This window comes from Scardinius erythrophthalmus (assembly GCF_964197995.2).
Source record: "Scardinius erythrophthalmus genome assembly, chromosome: 10".
NCBI lineage: Eukaryota > Metazoa > Chordata > Actinopteri > Cypriniformes > Leuciscidae > Scardinius > Scardinius erythrophthalmus.
This window is the reverse complement of record NC_138230.1, coordinates 16,825,072-16,844,259: the sequence shown is the minus strand read 5'-3', so window position 1 is coordinate 16,844,259 and position 19,188 is coordinate 16,825,072. Positions and strand designations below refer to the sequence as shown.

General features: G+C 36.8%; 1 protein-coding gene across 2 annotated transcripts in view; it reads left to right on the top strand.

Annotated features, from left to right (window-relative positions):
- Positions 1-19,188, top strand: part of atp9b (ATPase phospholipid transporting 9B) — a 57,741-nt gene that overhangs the window by 10,979 nt on the left and 27,574 nt on the right. For both annotated transcript variants that reach the window (XR_014030995.1, XM_081377247.1), the window contains exons 3-13: positions 1,198-1,348; positions 1,940-2,053; positions 2,151-2,259; positions 3,113-3,171; positions 3,583-3,634; positions 5,530-5,624; positions 6,670-6,750; positions 9,596-9,671; positions 10,796-10,872; positions 18,772-18,932; positions 19,051-19,188. The exon at positions 19,051-19,188 is cut by the window's right edge and continues 5 nt beyond it. Coding sequence is in view for 1 of the 2 variants with exons in the window: in XM_081377247.1 (XP_081233373.1) it covers positions 1,198-1,348; positions 1,940-2,053; positions 2,151-2,259; positions 3,113-3,171; positions 3,583-3,634; positions 5,530-5,624; positions 6,670-6,750; positions 9,596-9,671; positions 10,796-10,872; positions 18,772-18,932; positions 19,051-19,188 (1,113 nt within the window). In the remaining variant the exon portion in view is untranslated. The remainder of the gene's footprint in view (positions 1-1,197; positions 1,349-1,939; positions 2,054-2,150; positions 2,260-3,112; positions 3,172-3,582; positions 3,635-5,529; positions 5,625-6,669; positions 6,751-9,595; positions 9,672-10,795; positions 10,873-18,771; positions 18,933-19,050) is intronic.

Below are 19,188 nucleotides of genomic sequence, written 5' to 3'. Positions count from 1 at the left end.
TTCTGTGTGCTTAGGCAAAGGATTATGAAATGAACAAATAATTCAAGCAGAATAACTCTGCTTATTCAAACGGCCCTATTATTTGAACTACATTCATTTGAGCAAATAATCTCTCTTATGAATCAGGGAGCTGGCACTTACAGACAGGAGACAAAAGGGGCCAACACAAATATTATTATATTTTTTTCAAGGTTTATGTAATTTAGTTCAGTGCCAGCCAAACCAATCAGCATGACTATGTAAACTGCGCAGAGTACCGGCAGAGTACCGTCACGCCGTTCAGCAGGGACGGCAACCGCTAGAATATAAAATGAATATGAAGGTCAACAAAGTGTTTGGTGCTCTCTCTGACCTTCACAGCGAATCGGAGCATTCGTTTACTAGGGAGGGGTTTATTTGACAGGGGTGTTACAGAGGACATCATCTACAGGTTTGTTGTTCCCTTTAGGTATTGCTAGGCCTGCATGGAACACACAGGAACCTTAGATGAAGTTTTTCATTGTTCACTAAAACTATACTCATCTTCAGCCCCCTTGATTATTTGCTTGTCTTTATTATCAATATGTGTATTATTCTCAGTCGACATGAAATCAAAATGAACTTGTTTTTTCTCTGTTTAATTCTTCAGGACATTAAAATATATTATATTACGGAAGTAAAATGAGTTGCTCATTGACAAATTAAATTGACAATTAAAATGCTTTAAATGTTGAGGGTTTCGAGAGCATTCTGCCTCTTCTTATACTATTTTCTGGCACTACCGTGTCAAGTGTTACTTCTTAGTGGAAGTTCTCTGTATCGTCTGCTTGAAGTTCTAGTGAAACTAGGCTGCCTTCACTCTCTGTAACATCAGTTACATTAATGTTGCATTAACGTCAGTTGTATTTCAAGTGGAATCAACTGGATACGCCTGACTGGTGATGAATTCCACAAAAAGTCTCAGTGTTAGTTTTCAAGTGCATTTTAAGTGATTAACAGGGTGATAATTCTCCAAAATCACCAGTTTTCAGCACAACCCTTAAATTAGGCGTTATGACCAGCCTTGATATTTGTTAATTATTCGGTCAGGGATATTTTTAAATGAAGACCGTTTACTGGAATCCAGGCCTGAACTGCGCCTGTAGCGCTGTGTCTCCTTTAAGCGAATTTGTCTAATCACTGGATGATCTTTTTCCTCCCGTGGTCTCTGTCACGCAGCTGTTGTGAATGTCTGGTTCACACATGTCGCAGGAAGAAAGAGTTGAAGGCTCGGACAGTGTGGCTGGGACATCCCGAGAAATGTGAAGAGAAGTACCCCAGAAATGCCATCAAGAATCAGAAATACAACTTTGTCACTTTTGTGCCAGGGGTAAGGCCATATATCTCTGATGCATGTGTTTTGTTGAGAATGCAAACTTCTTTTTTAAAATGCCAAAGTTTTTTATCACTGTCTTATTATTTTTGTGTATTTATGTCATTCATATTTTTTATAATTTAGAATATTATTTTTTATTTTATGATGCTTTATTCTTTAGCTCTCGCTAGGCTGTTTAAAGTGAAATCTCTACCCATTGTACGCACAGCAGATTTGCTCAGTAATCAGGTTAATGTGTAACTAGCTGTGAAGGAAGGGGGTGTAACAGCAATCTAACGGATCTTTTTCCACTGAGTGTGTAAGCGATCTACTGTATTATGACTGCTGGCGATGTCTTATTCAGAGGAACGCACCTTGTGTATGTGTCCTTGGCAAAGTATTTGCAGCTTGTACGATGAATTATGTATAAGCCAATCAGGTGTGCCACCAAAAGCTGTGTTAGGATGTCACTCACATGTATTACTGTCATTACAAGTACTTAAATGCTTTTCGATTCATATTGTCATGGGCATTTTATAAAATCTTCATCAAATATATTGCTGGTTGTTGATTTATTTGTGGTGCTTTCTCTTTCTTTTGTTTTAGGTTCTTTACCAGCAGTTTAAGTTCTTCCTCAACTTGTATTTTCTGGTAGTGGCTTGTTCTCAGTTTGTTCCATCGCTTAAGATAGGATATTTGTACACTTACTGGGCCCCGCTGGTGAGTACGTCTAACCTTATGAAGGTGGAGATTGAACTCTAAAAGTAAATTCATTCATCACTTTTGTTGTTCCTTTTTTCCCCCCCTTGTCTTTCAGGGTTTTGTGTTGGCTGTCACCATGGTGAGAGAGGCAGTTGACGAAGTTCGCCGTTGCAGGAGAGATAAAGAGATGAATTCCCAGCTGTACAGTAAACTCACAATGAGAGGTGACCACAATGTGACACATCCTGATGATATTATACATGATGTGTCATATGCACATGTTTTGAGCTCCACTGACTAACTAAGAGTTGCAGCCTTTGAAGCCTGTGGAAATAATTGAATAATGAAAAGAGTTGATACTGACTTGATGTATTCAAATCCTCATCCAGTGTTTTAGAAATCTAAAATAATTTACCTCTGGTTTTGCAATTGTTGTAAAATAATTTATTTAATCTATTAATCTTACATTTTTGAAATAGCATTTAGTTCATTTTTAATGTAAGTACTTGTACAAAAAAGGTTCTATATTTCTCAAAGTACATCCAATTGCATAGAAAATCTGAAATTTAGTAACTATACAAAATATGCAATTCAATAATTTTATGAACATAATATTACATGTATAAAGGTGCAATCCTCCACATTTCTGTGAATAACAGTGTTTCACTCATGGGTGATATGCAACTTGTTGAGCTTCGATGATAATTTAATTTCACCATACAAAGAATGCAAATGACTTTTGTTAAACGCCCTGCCTGGGTTTAATTTATGAATAAATGTAAAGAATGTCTTTCTCCATCTAGTGGGAAACGGGTACTCTGATAGGAGCTAATGTGCATGTGTGTGAAATCTTAGCGACTCTGTTCAGTCCCGGTTAGCTCTGAATGTTCTTTTAGAAAAATCAAATTGAAGAAAATAAGTGTGCTAACTGAATTAAACCTAGTTAACCCATCTTGATATGTTAACTTTTACAACCCTAATATTGATCATTTTAAAAAGTATTTTAATTAAATGTAAATTGCCTAAGGCTTAATAATTCATTTCTAATTACAATTATTTGTCCATCTTGCTTTTCAGGGAAGGTCCAAATAAAGAGCTCAGACATACAGGTCGGAGATTTAATCATTGTGGAAAAGGTTTGTTGTCCTTTTTTATCCCTTCCTCTCTCTTTTGTTGTTCAAGGTATCAGCATAAACTTTCTGCTATGTGATCCGTCACATGAAATCCTGTCATTCTTTTAATGGGACATTGTGTCTGTCTCTCCTCTTACTGTCTGTGGTTCGCTTTAATTGCTTGCTAGGGAAATGACCTTGTTCAATTATTCAACGCAACACTAAAATAGGTTAAGAACACTAAAACGTTACAGAACTGGATTCACTGACACGCGCATATACAGTGTATATATGTATGTGAATAAATTAATATATGTCTCTATAGATTATAAGCTGTGTAGGTGGCCAGCTCGCTCAGTTTTGAAGCAAAGCATAAAGCATAGAATGGATACCTTAAAATGCCTTTTTAAAGATGTCTGATGTTTTGTTTTGTAGAATCAGAGAATTCCTGCGGATATGATTTTTCTGAGAACTTCTGAGAAGACTGGTGAGTTTCACTCTTCACATACAAACAGAGCTTTCAGTCGTCCCTGAAAACTACTTGTCATTAAGCCAGTGGTTTCCAACACTGTGCCCATATATGCAGCCTATGAGTCACTTGTAGAGAACATTTAAAAAATATTCATTTTCTTTTTTTATAATGCTAACATATATATTAATATATTTACATGCAGTAGGCCTCAACACTTTTACGCCTTTTATTCACACATAAAATCTTTTAACGTCATTAAATAAGATAATAAACATATCAAACCATGTGGCCCAAGGTGAATACAAGTGTCTTAGAAGAGTAACCACAGGTAGTTCATCACTTGAACTATATAGAAGTTAAGCTGATGTTTCAAGTGTCCAAATACTTTCTTAATTTTCATTTGAAACCTTACAAACATCTTTATGAGAGCTGTTTCTCTTGAAATATGTGCTTGTAAATTTTTTTCTTCAAGTGCCACTTTTTAATATTTTGTATGCTTCACTTTCTGGTTTGAACGTATAGCCTAACTTCTTGAAGTCTGAGGAACGATGTTCTCTGTGAGAGTGGGCGAGAGTGTGTGTGTACGATTACCAGCATTTGCCTTGACGCTGAGCCATGACTTAAGTCACATTATGACACATTATTACAGTTGTTGTACAGTTATTTATTGTACAGTTTTCAATAGCTGCTAAAATTGCTGTGCTTTCCATAGTGAAATTAAAAATCAGAAAAATATATATATACAAAAAAAATGTTTTTGTCTGATATGCTTAACCAGTGTTTCTGGTTCTTTAGCCATTGTAGACTCTATGGCCCTTTGAATTTACTTAAATCTGAAGCTTTTAACAAATTGGATAGAATTTTAAAACACAATTTCTTCACTTATTTTCATTCTTAATTTTTCATTTAATTTATTTTCTTCTGTTTGGTTTTTAGATTTTCTGTGTCTATAAATATTTTACAGAGTTGATTATTAATAATTTATTAGTACGACATTAACCAAGTCTTAGTGAGCAGATCCTTTGTGTTGTAACTTGTATGGTTTACTGAAGCATGTAAAACATGTCCATATTTCACCCCAACCTTAAAAGATAATTATTATAATTATTTTTTTTACAGTCAGTGAAGTCTATTTTAAGATTTTTTTAAATTGAGACATTATCTTTATGATAATTCTTAGTATTATAATGCAAAATCTCATTTCGTAAAAAAAATATTTAATATTTATATGTATATGTATGTATATACATACTGTATATATATATATATATATATATATATATATATATATATATATATATATATATATATATACACATACAAATACATATACATATACATATACATATATATATATGTGTGTGTGTATAATAATTATATAATAATAATAATAATTATTATTATACACATGTATGTATGTATATATGTGTGTGTGTATATAATAATAATAATAATAATAATAATAATTATTATTATTATTATTTTTTTTTTTTTTCAAAGAAATGATCGGACATGTTTTGACAGGCTGTACTTCAGTAAGGTTGGATAATGTAGGCAAACTCAGTATATGGAACATGATGAACACTGAAGCATTTGCACTGAGAGCTTAAAGACTGCGACCTTTCCTGTCTACCGCCTACCATTATATCAGTCTTGTTTGAGATCAATATGAACAATATGTTAAGCATTCAGAGTTCTTTAGTGTACAGGGGCCAAAGTTTTTGCCCATAACAAATGTGTCCTTCACACATTCATCTCCAGCCCTCTCACTATTCTGTCAGATAATACTCTTCAGAACAGGACTTCAGAACAGATCACTGCATGTTGTCAAGTTAAATTAGATTTTTGAACTAAAAACGTGTTATATTTTTGTCTGTCAGATTTAAGATGCAAATATTTTGGTTTTCCAGGTTCATGTTTTATTAGAACAGATCAGCTGGATGGAGAGACAGATTGGAAACTGCGAGTCACTGTTGCTTGTACTCAAAGACTACCTGCCTTAGGGGTATGAACATTTTCTTGCACAAAAACAGTACATACTCCAAATTGCTGTGATCTTAATGCCACATTTTTAAGTCTATTAATGGTGCATTCATGCTTGGGATCATATAAATGTTTTTATACCAAAGTATAACCCCACTTTATACCCCACTCCCACATCTTTTTTGTGACATACATTTTACTTGAATGTGCTTCTGTATAACTACAAAAATGGTTTTATTGCTCAAAACAAAGTATATAAAAAAATATAAATCATTTAAAAGTAAGATGATTTGAACCGTCAGACACATCAGCACCCATCTTCTTCTGGAACGAAAGCAGCTGCATCCAAAATCACATTTCAGCTCCTTCTGTTCTGTTCGCGGATGGGTCGGAAACTTTACCCCCGTAGGCCCACGCTCAGACTCTCTCAGGCTGATGATACGTAGGCTCATGTTTGATATCACTGTGTATCTGATTTACTGGCCGGAGGGTTTGTTTCACATGGGCCGGTAACTTTACCCCGAGAGACAACTGGAATCCACCAAACGGTCTGTCTCCCAGTGCCATCAGTGTGGAGATGACACTCACCTCGAGCAAGGGTTCACGTTTGTATTTGTCTTTCCGAAACCACTTAATGTGATCACAGAATTAAAATTTCAACAAGTCGCCGAATGATTGGCGCAGTAAAGCAGCGGGAGCGGTCGGATCGGGTGTCTGGTGGGCTTGACAGTCAGATCGCTAAACATCCCTGTTTTTCATACTTGCAGAATGTCATCAAATTCAAAAGTCATTATAATTTGTAAGCAACCCATCAGTGTTTTAATTACGTTGGTTTGTCTACATTATTTGTTCGGTTTGAAATTCAGATTTGTGGCAGGATGTCAGAAGGGGCTTATTTTCATGAGAATCACTCTGATTGCTAGTCACTTTGAGTCCTGCCATAACACTTGCACGAAACAAGAGGTTGGGTTTGGACCGAGCCCAGAACTTTGTTCATTGGATGACATTTCTGGTGCTGATTTATTGCGTTAATGTTTTTCTTGACCTTTCCGTTTGCTTATCCGCAGGATCTCTTCTCAATCAGCGCATACGTTTACGCCCAGAAGCCTCAACTGGACATTCACAGTTTTGAGGGGAACTTCACAAGGGTAAGAGAAACTGCTATTAATAAAGGAATTTTTACGAGGCTTCGTTTAGCATGCGCTGTGACGTCACGGCCCCAATTTAAACCCGCTGTTAGGTTTTTGTAGAGGTATTTAATGTTGTGTTGTTGCCCAGTAAACTAAACCTAACCGCTGTTTTTAATTGCACATTAAAATAACATGGATTCTCAAAGTGTGCCTGTTCACATGACTATGAGCTGAAGTGTCTCTGGAATGTAAAACCGGCCAACGAGGCGCATTCCTCACAACGCTGATGACATCACGGGTTGTTAGGCTCACTCCCAGCCCATTGGCCGAGCACAGTTCCTTATTAACAGCAGATTAGCGCGGTACCGGAGAAAGAAAGAGGGAGGAAAAAGGGACCCCCCACATGAAGCCTGTCTTTGTTTGAAGTCTTCGCTCTTGGCCACACAGCATGCAGGGGCAGAAGATCACTTCCTGCGCTGAGTCACCCTCCTGAGCCTGCTTTCACAAATCTGCAGCTATAGGGACACGCTTCCAAACGCTGTTTCCCACAGTTCTTTACTGCCCACACACTTGCTGCACCTTATTGCCACTTCAGTGCTTTGTTTATTTAAAGGAGTATGTTGTCATTATTTACTCACCCTTTTGTTGTCCAGACCCATAGGAATTTCTTCCTCGAATATTCTCTTTTTAATTAAAGCTAATTTAATGTCAATTTAAAGCTTTAAATCTCTTCGTTATAATTGCATAGAAAAGTGCCACCAGTACATTATTCAAAATTAAATGAGGGTAAGTAAATGATGACAGAATTTTCACTTTAATAAAGTTTTATGATTCGGACATCAATACAGGCCCTTACAGTGACATTTAAATCCATTGATTAATCACTTGATGGATCGCTTCTGCTTTTTATTATTCTCATTTGTATGTCACTTCGGATAAAACAGTCTATAATTGTGATATGATCGTAATTGTAATTGTGAAATAATATGATCGTTCTTAATGTCTCACATGCACACACATCTGTGTTAGTATCGCAGAGATCAGCCTATTTAAAATGGGATGGTCACTCTTGATGCTTTTTTACACTTGACTGTACATGCATGTGTATGTTAGTTTTGGGGAAATTTTTTTTTTTGTTCTAAATTAAGACATTTTTTTTGTGGTAAGTTTTGGATTTGGGGTTCATTTCTAGTATTTATTATTAGCTGTATGCAGTAAATACTACCATTAAAAAGTTTTGGTTCGGTAAAATTTTATAAATGTTTTTGAAAAGAAGATTCTTATCACAAAGGCTGCATTTAATTGATTTTTTTTTTTTAACGGTAAGATTATGAGATGTTATTACAACTCTTTTCTGTTTTAATATTTTAATTCATAATATGCTGAATTGTGCTCAAGAAATATTTATTATTTGCATTGTTTAAAACAGTTGTGCCGCCTAATATTTGTATGAAAACCATGATACTTTTTGTATGATTCTTTGAATTTATTAATTTATTTGAAAGAGAAATATTTTGTAACTTTGTAAAATGTAATCAATATAAGGTATCCTTACTGAAGGATATTATTATTATTATTATTATTTTAAAACACTTTTTGACTAAGTTGACTCCAGACTTTTGAACGGTAGTATAAAAATAATGATGTTCCAAAATAAACAAAACATTTTCTCATTTACATAGCTAAATAAAAGGGGGTTTAACTAGATTTAGACATAAATCGACCAGTTCACATGTTTTAGTTCAAAGGGATGGTTCACCCAAAAATGTTCATTCTTCTGCAGAACATATATTGGTAATCAAACAGTTTTGATGAGCATTGACTTCCATTCTGTGGACAAAAAGCACAGGGACATTTCTCAAAATATCTTCTTTTATGTTTCGCTAAAGAAAGTCATACAGGTCTGGAACAACGTGAGTAAGTGATGACAGAATTCAAATTTTTGGATGAACTATCCCTTTAAGTTATGATGCAACCAAATGTTTTTCATTAAACTTGTCAGATTCACAGCTGCAGAATAAAATTATGAATGCTCATCTTGGAACTGTTCCTTTCTATTTCAACGAAATCTTATAATTTGACCTAAAAGTTTTATATAACTTTTATCCTACGTATGGAGTTATGATTTATGGTTTAAAACACTCCCATTTCTTTCATTGCCTTATCATTGATAAAAGGCCTTTTCTATTGATAAACCTCTCTTCGGTTTCTGTCAGGTTGGCATTGCTACATCTGTTGGCCAGAAAGAGACAAATGACAAAGCAAGTGGGCCGTCTTGAATAGAGGACACATCTCTCTCGCTATCTGCATCAATGCGCATGTCTCAGCAGCCGCGATGTGTGTGTGGTCCTCTTTCTCACTGTATATTATGCCCTACTGACAGCGGATAATTAGATATCATCCGTATTCACCCAGCCGCAACATGTTATGTGGAAATAAGCATTTAAAGATTTAATTTCTGCGCTTCTCCCCTGATTTATGGCCTGGGGTCAGAAATTCTGTTCTGTTCTGCTCAGCACAGAGCGTGCTAACACTAAACAAGGTCTTATTATAATGTTCAGCATGGTGCTGTTTTTCTAAACAAGGCAAATCAAGTCAAACCGATTTCGCCATTCCCTTTAAATGGACTGTGTCGCCAAACCGGGCATTAGTGTAATTCAATCTGTTGTCTAATTCCCTACTTGCCATTCGTCGTGATGAAAGTTCATCGATTCATTATTTGTGCTTTGAGTCTTTGTCATTTTTATTGACCTGCTTTTTAAAGGCCATAATTGATAACCGCTTTTTCCTGTGCTAGATAACCATGAAATCAAAACAGACTGAGATGTATAAACCCAGACTAATGTACGACCTCTGTTCCCAGGAGGACTGTGACCCTCCCATCCACGAGAGTTTGAGCATTGAGAACACCCTGTGGGCCAGCACTGTGGTGGCATCTGGTAAGAAAAGTCTTTTCCAGCGTGAATTTTCTTTTATAGGAATTTAAGAAAAACACAAGCCTCAGAGGTCTGAAATATTCATCACAGGTCAAATATCTTTTGAGTTTATTGTGTTGTAGGAGAGTGTGCCGTTGATACTGAGGCAATCCGCTAGCATCACTCAAGACCCCCTTCGCTCTCCCGTTTGTTTGTCACTTGAGATCACCAGACTCATCTGCTACTATTCAAACAATCTCATGAGCAGAGAAATATGAGTAGCCGTTAATGGGAAGCCGAAGTGTCTGGCTTTTTGCAGTCCTATCCCTGCGGTGTCAATGAAACGTGTCCCCAAAGAACAGGTCCGAGATCGGTTTTTGCCGCTACGCTTTCTCCGACATCTCCTAGGGGTCTGTTGTTTAGAATCTGATCCCAGTTCAACAATAATAGCAGGGCTATTCCTTCAAGCGGCATGCGTTTGTGCCAGCGATCGGCCCTTCATTGATCTGTGGTTGCCCATGTCTTGGTTCTCCAGGGGTTTTTAGAGGTTCTTCATATTCCCCAGCATGGTGTGACCTTCAGCCGAAGAAAGTCCTTCCATATCTCCCCGCAAAACACAGTCTGGTGACGTCATCCCATCCAACCAAGCAGACCCAACACAAAACACCATGGGGCGAGAAACCGATATGCCCTGTAGTCCTAGCCCATTAAAGACCCCCTTGAGAGCATCCTAGGTTTCGTTGCTTTCCAAACATGAAACGATATGTCGAGCTTAAAGAAAATGAGAAATATTTAAACTCTGTTGCAGCACGTTATATATTGTGTTACAGTGTTTAAACAAAAGTTGGACTTCGGCACTTCCTCGTTTAGTAGTAGGCTGCGTACTCCATCAGTAATTAGTTTACTTTAATGAATCAGTCCATTACCAAAGCAGCACCATTGATCTGACTATAATAGGCCTCATTGTAACGGTTTATTTCTGGGTGTCCCACATATTGAATCATTTGTCTGAGTCTCAGCTGCATCCGTTAACTGGAAACACACTTTTTTGAGCTAATTGTTCATTAGGCCGGCCATAGACACACGGCCTGTTTTATTTATTGTTGTCCATTTGCAATCAGTCATCCAATTTGTTTTTGTTTTTCCAGGTACTGTCATAGGTGTGGTCATATATACAGGGAAAGAGATGCGAAGTGTGCTGAACACGTCACAGTCCAAAAACAAGGTGGGTTTGTTTGTTTGTTTGGTTATGAAAAGTGAAATACTTGGTTTCTGTAATTAGTTTTTCTCCCAAAGGCTGATTGTTTGAAAAAAAATTATAATAATTCAATAACATAAGTATGAGTTGTGATATCTACAGTTGAATTGTCAATATTCACTAGACATTACCCAGGGATTGTTTTTCTTTTTCCTTTTAACCTTTCAATTTAAACCAAATAAAAATAGCGAACAGTTGAGGTGGTTTTCAACCCTGATCTTAGTGATGAATTTGGACCTGTCGATGTGAAAGGACAACCCCAGAGAGATTAATCTAGAGGGAAATTAACCAACCAAGGGCTTGCGTGACATTTGTGGCAGAGCCTTAATCCTGCAGAATTCCCCTTAATGATTAGATACAGTGGACGTCAATGCTGTAAAAGTAAACTTAAAAACGTCAAATCCCATTACACTCATTACCCCTCCCCTAACTGACCCCTGCTGTCTTTGGCCTTTTTTCCCTTTTTTAAACTTATCGACATAGTTCAGAGCTCTGGCATTGTTCTACTCATATGTACACGACTGGTCAAAAATGTAGGGGTTACATTTTATGTAAAAAAAAAAAAAAAAAAGTCTCACACTCACCAAGTCTGCATTTATTTATTAAAAGATACTATAAAAACAATATTGTGAAATATTACTACAATTTAAAATAGCTTTTATCTGTAGGTATGGTAGGCAATTTTTTTTTATTTTATAAACACTTTTGTTATACTGGTTGAAACTCTCTTCATATCCTGAGAGCAATCAATAATAGAAGTGGTCAAAATATTAAAATGGCAACCCGTGACATTCTACCCGGAGCTTTTCTATGTCAACACTATTAAAGGGATAGTTCACTTTGAAATTAATTTTTGATATGTTTTAGCTTACCTCAAGGGCATCCAAGATGTAGGTGTCTTTGTTTCCGCAGTAGTTTCAATTTTGATATTTTTAGGTCAAACCGTTCTTGTCTGTCAGTTATATAATGCAGGTCTATGGTCACTGTCTCAAAACACAGGCACAGAGTCCAAATTAAAACAATTCCCCATCGTCCAAATGAAACAATTCCCCATCATAAGTACACATTGATGGCCTAAGACACGAAACGAGCGGTTTGTGTGAGAAAACGAACAGTATTTATATCGTTGTTATCTCTTGAAAACAGCACACGTCCAAATGATCTGACGGCGCGAAATTGAAATTTATTTTCAAAGTGAACTATCCCTTTAACGCCGAAATAAATGCAGCAGTCAGGTGGTACAAGTAAGAGCTCTGTAAGTTGTTTATGTTCATTATCATTGTAATGTTATGTGCTGTGAGACATGAGGTAGTTTAACACCGTCTCTCTCTCGTGGCGCTTTGCAAACTCTGCTGTGTGCGTTCATGTGTTTTGGAGGAGGCTTTCTTTGGAGATGCTCTCTCAAGCTTTCAAAGCTAGCTTGCTATTGCTAGCCTCTCTTAAATTGCCTACCCTACCTTTAATAAAAAAAAAAAAAAAAAAAAAAAAATATATATATATATATATATATATATATATATATATATATATATATATTAGTGGTGGGCCGTTATCGGCGTTAACGCGAGACTCTTATCGCGCGATAAAAAAAAATACCGCCGTTAATCTATTCTCCAAGTTGGGTTGGGAGCTGGCTCAAGCTACACAAGCTATGATGACGCAATCTACCCGCGGCCGCGAGGTACACCCGGCTGCAACGCATCATATTCGTCGTCATCTTAAGTAAACACGGCTGAAAGTTAAAGCTGGTGTAAAAGATCGGTGCAACATCCATTATTTGGACTTAGTTCGGATTTAAGCCGTCCGACGTAGACTGTGTGGTGTAACAGTTCGGTAAGTTAACACACGACTAGTCCGTTCTACCACCTCAAATTCAAAACGAAACATATCACTGAATACCAGCGCGCGCGCGTATTATTCCCAATATATCTGAGTGGTGTAGAACATAATCTCTGTCTGCGCCCGATTTAAAGAATCGTTGTTGTGTTTCTTTTTAACTGAAAAGACATCAGTTAGAATATTCTAATTTTAAATTTGGGGTTTCATAAGCTCCAAGCCATAATAAACATTAGACCTACTTAAGTCTCTGCAGCTAGTGTACTTAAATTTTATTTATCTGCAAAATGATGTTGTATACTTACAGTTTTGCACAATATATGTTCTCAAAACTACATGCACCCTTTAAAAAAAAAAAAAAAATTTAGCAGTTGTTTAGCAGGGTCTGTGTAACCTGTTCTGAAATGGTTTTATAATAATATCGTTATCGCAAGAGGCTGCAATGTATATCACAATATGGATTTTAGGCCATATCGCCCATCCCTAATTGATAGCCTATAGTAGTTGATAATAACATAGGCCTACCTAATGTTGCCTACGGACGGTAACAGTACAGTAGTAACTTTTTACAGTCTATGAGTAGAACAGCTTTCTCAAGCAGTTTGTGATGCATTTTGGAAACAGGAGATGAGCCCCTGGTCTAATGCGCCACCTGGCTTGAGAAACCCGTTCTCAAAGACTTACTTTTATAGTCATTATTTGGGTAGCACACATATTCTGAATGCCTTCGGCAGAATTCAAATGAGCCATTTTAATCTAGATTAATCTAGATTAATTTCAAAATTAATCTAGATTAAAAAAATTAATCTATGCCCACCTCTAATATATATATATATATATATATATATATATATATATATATATATATATATATATATATATATATATATATATATATATATATATATATATATATATATATATATATATATATATATTGTCATTACAACTGTGATGCAAAGCTGAATTTTCAGCATCATTACTTCAGTATTCAGTGTCATATGAACTCATCAGAAATGTGTCATCAGAAATAATTCTATGCTGATTTGATGCTCAAGAAACATTTCTTATTATCAGTATTGAAAACGGCTCAAACTGCTATTTTTTGGAAACCACAGTATACAATTTTCAGATTTTCTAAAATATATATAAAAAAAGCATTTATTTAAAAAAGAAAATTTATAAATGTAACAAAAATACTGCTGACCCCAAACTTGTTAAAATGTCGCCTACCCAACTCTTATAGCTTTTAATGACTTGATAGGTCTTAAAACAGCATGTCATGGTACTTTCTTAAATCTTACTTGCAAGGTGTTTGTTGTTAAGCCTTAAGGCCCCGATATACTCACAGCAAAGTTCTTTTTCATCTTTCGCTTAGGGGTAAAACAAAGTTCGAAATGCGTGACCAGGGATATACTGTTAGCGAACATCCTGACGCAGCCCACACTGATGAGAGCAGCATTAAGAATATGTAAATATGTGCTGCGCGTTTTCCTATCAATAACAAAATAAACACAAAACAAAACTGAGAAAACATCAAAAAATTTTTTAAAAGGATAAGAAAAGTTTATTGCTCTGCAATTCGGCACAAGTTTATTTATATAGCACTTTATACAATAGATAGCTTAAAATCAAGCAGCTTTACCTTATTAAACATTAAAATTGTGTCAGTGTGTCGTTTCATCAGTAGTACAACTTAATTTTCTACTATAAAGCAGCTCTCCAGTGTGTTCATGTTTTTACCCACAGACGTCTGACCTCGACGGAAATGAAGCGGAAAAGATTTCCACGTGAAAGAAGGTGGAGCCTCCACGCACATCTACCTATTACGTAATCGCCACAGGTCAATGGTAGTACAAAGGTGTTTACCAGCCGTAGCGAACTTTTACGGAAAGTTGGCATTGGCAAGCTGTTTCGAACTCCCAAAACGAGCTCCAAACCAAGTTCGTTTTGGCATGATTTTGTTCGAAATGACATGAACATCAGTTCGTTCTTCGATTTCGCTTGAAGTATATCGTAGCCTTTAAATGTATTAAATCTGATATAATTTTGCCAATGTTAAAACGGTTTCCTTTTGAGTGTAGTTTAATATCGTTTAATATACAAAGTCAACTATAATCTAAACGTAGGTTGATTTCTCCAAATAAGTGTGAACACAGTAGGGCTGTCACAACATAAGATACGTACATTATTAATCTTTCCAATTAGCCTTACATAGCAACATTTGCTTGACCAGTGGTATTAGTTTGGGTCTGTTTTTTGACAAATGGCAGATGAAAAGAACGTTTGAGAAAACCTGTGTGACAACAATCATCAATTTTGCAATATTATTTGGTATATCATTTGTCAGTGCATAATGTGGATTTTCTATTTACAATTTTTTTTTGTAAATGTTAAACTTATGTATTTATTTAATCATTTGAGTGCATTTATTTTCTTATAATTTGTAAACATTTTATTAGCCATTAGCTTGTGTGCTAGATATCATCGTCACAAAAACCATCCGTGAAACCCATATTGGTTAACCACTATTCTTCATGTCATGAAGTGTTTCAGACCCTGTCATGGATGCTGCAAGATGTGTGTGATAGCAGCAGCTCTAGCGGAGCTCATAGCTCTACCATGTTCTGTGTGCGAGAGTGGAATTCAATATCTCAAGGAGATGATGTCAGAGGTGCCAATACAGGGAACGAGACGGGGCGGGAAAGTCGATACGACTCGGCGAAAGTCACTGAGAACGTTTTCGCCTCTTATAATCTGTTGTGACATTCCTTGCACAAAGCTCTAAGCTCTCACTTGAAGCTGCTGACAGCACATAAGCTATCACTTTACACTGTGTGTGTGTCTGTCATTGTTGTAATATGGAGCGATATTCTCTTTGAGGATCGAAACCTTGGTGGTCTGAAGGATGTGACAAAGGGTCGGACAACCCTCTTCGCTGACCAGACATCTCACTACTTGAGGTGTTATATTTACTGGTATATTTAAGCAGTGTAGAAATGTACAAGCTCAGTTAGATATTTTATTTTGTTTTATTTTATTTAAGCAGTGTAGATGCTCAGATAGGTTTTGATTTGATCTATTGTATTGAACGCAATGTAGAAGTTCAGTTGGATTTTATTTAAGCACTGTACTGTAGATGCCCAGTTAGATTTATTTTATTTTATTTTGTTTTGTTTTATTTTATTTTATTTTATTTTATTTTATTTTATTTTATTTTATTTTATTTTATTTTATTTTATTTTATTTTATTTTATTTTATTTTATTTTATTTTATTTTATTTTTTTTTTTTGCACTTGACTTTTTGCAATGTTATTGGAGAGTGGCAAGAACACAGTAAAAGTATAGAGTGGGAGGCACCACAGCTTCACCAGCAGGTCACGGCTATGACGAAAAAACACTTCCTACCAAATGAATCAATAAATGAACGGCAAATATTGATTTGAGTTATTTTATAATGTGAGAGGAGATTGGTTGCCAGGGACAACAGCCAATAATGCAATTTAGCGGTCGTTATACATAATTATTTTACCACATGATGCAGTGATTGACTAATCAGAATCAAATATTCGAGACAAAAACTGAAAAAATTCAGTAGCTTTGATTATTTTAGTTGATATATTCGTTTCGTAAAGTGAATACACTTCTTCTAGGCCTCGTCTGCGGCCCTGGACCGTGAATGGCATGTTACATTTAGCTGTATTGCATATCCAGTTTCTGGAGCACTAGCATAATGCCATATTGTTGTAACAGCCTCCGTATACTTGATGGATTTCAACCAATGAATATTCATTATGCAGGCACAAAGTCGTCATCAAATTTCACACACAAAACATACAGGCAGCGAGGGCAGGTTGAATCATTCCTTTCACTTTAAACGAGGCCCGGTTGAATAGAGTAAAATATGCACTCTCGATTCATTGATAGCATCTTCAGCTTGAGGTAATTGAGTCGCTTTTTCCTCTCGGGCTGAATGAATAACGGCTTCACCCGATCCCCGGCCAGCTTTGCAAAATTCAGCCTCTGCATTGTTTTGCCCCCATAAAGGGGGATTCCTCCCTTTCAGCTGGGGAACTATGTCCTCTGTCTTAATTTTTCTTCATTTTAATCCTTCCATTCCCCCCTTTTTCCTCACTAGCTGAAGCATGAAGCTCGGAGTGGGGTGGCAGGCCATCGGAGGGGTTTTAAACTACAGCTGATAAATCAGACAGCAGCTCTTCTCTCCCAGTGTCTCCCAGTTTACGCAGTTCTCCAGGGACTGGGGGGCCATAGCCAGTTTGGGGGATTAATTTTGCTTGCATTTTTTGTCTTTTCTGTTCAATTTGTCCATCCCCTCTCCCCCCTCCCCCCGTCCCTTTCACGCAGATTCCTTTTCTCAGGGGACGGTGTTATGTGTTGCTGTTTTTATTAGCGCGCTGCCGAGATGAAAGACCTCAGTGTTTTCGCGCAGGCCGCGCTGTCGGCCCTCGCCAGAGGGAAACAAGAAAAACTTCTTTTTTGACATCATTTTCCCACATATTCCATTGGCTGAGGGGACATACTTGAGAGAAAAAGGGGAAAACTCCAGCTCTTTTGTCAGGGGGCCGTTTCTATGAAGAGGCGTTCTGCTTTTATTTTTCTGGTTTTGCCTCCTGTGCTTTTCACAGAGAGACGACAACAGCAGTGGGCTTCTTGGTTAAATGCCTCTCATCTCTTCTCTCCTCCACATACACTATTAGCATGAGAAAGGTCTGCGGTCTGGAACGGGCCTGGGGGGCATTGATCAGTGCTGGCTTATGGGCAGGTTGTTTTATTTTTCATAAGAGTAACATTTCAGATCACTCCAGATGAGAGGAACTCTTAAGGTTCTTGTTCTCAGAGGGGATATCACATGCTTTGGCTAAGAGTGCTTTAACCACAAACTCATTCATTTTGTGAATTTCTTTTCAAATTTTTGTTATTAATGCATCCTATAAAATATAATAATAAATAAATCATAATAATCACTATAATTATCACTCTTTCCATCAAGTTTCCCTGGAAATATTCATTACTAAATATTCTTAAATCTAGCAATATGTATTATGCATAGACTATATAAACATATATGCCTCATTAGCGGCAGTTTCAATGGGCCGCTATACATAAGCTGTCCGCCATATTGGACCGGTCAGTGAACATTCAAACGCAGGTTGACTGAGCGTCTGCAAACTTAGTTACGCATGTATGAATATCTATATATGAAATAGACTTCAGCAGATGATTTTGCTTAATGAACAAGACGAAGGCGTCAGCTGACACGACATTAAAAAGTTACCTTTGTAAAAGTATAAACATTACCAAAGTACCATAGTAAAAACGTTAATACCAACACATTCTCACCTGTGAAAGGTTATCCCATTTCTTCGGGAATTAAAATCTGCTTTCACAACCAGAAGCTGCGTAATGTTGTGGCATCATTGATTCTTACTGTGGGTGATGCCACACTGACCCTTACAAGATATCAGGCACGCCAATGAGTCTGGAGCGGTCAAATGTGGCACCTACGTATGCATATCTATGGAAGCCCCTCCTTCCGAAAATTGCTCTGATTGAAGTGCTCACCACAATGTGCTCTGATTGGTCGGCTGGACCAGTGTGTCGTGATTGTTCAACCGCTTCGAGCGTGTTACAGAAATGTCACACCCCTTACTATAACCGCAAGTTTACATTACATTACTAAAAACACATTACTAACGCATCTAAACCAGGCCTCGCTCCTTTTTCTTTTGCACATACCTTGGACAGTAATTATTAAAACAAGTAATATTGTGATGTGTTCTTTCCCGGGACTACAATTGAGGAATTTCTGGGAGTTCAGAAATGTTGCTTACTGATCCTTTGGAGTTGACTTTGTGCTTTTTAATTTTGCAGACATTTTTCATGCTCAGACAGTAACATTGCACACTAAAGAAAGTAATCAAGTAATAGGACAAAGGATAAGCAGATGATTTGCATATGAGGTCAAGAATTTGATCTCAGACTCTCTATCTTTCACTCTTCCTCTGCAGGTGGGACTGTTGGACCTGGAGTTAAACCGCCTAACAAAAGCTCTGTTCCTGGCTCAGGTGGTTCTCTCAGTTGTTATGGTCGCTTTGCAGGGATTTCTTGGGCCCTGGTTCCGAAACCTGTTCCGTTTTGTTGTTCTGTTTTCATACATCATCCCCATCAGGTACAGTTATAATAATATCACCCAGATTATAGTAATGTGACATATTACAGCCAAATCATCAAAGCTTCAAATGAGAAGAACAAACTTATTTTAGTAAGTCATCTATATGTGTGTGTAGTCTAAGAGTAAACCTGGACATGGGGAAGTCCGCATACGGCTGGATGATTATGAAGGATGAGAATATTCCAGGCACTGTGGTTCGGACAAGCACCATCCCAGAAGAGCTGGGCCGTCTGGTCTACCTCCTAACAGACAA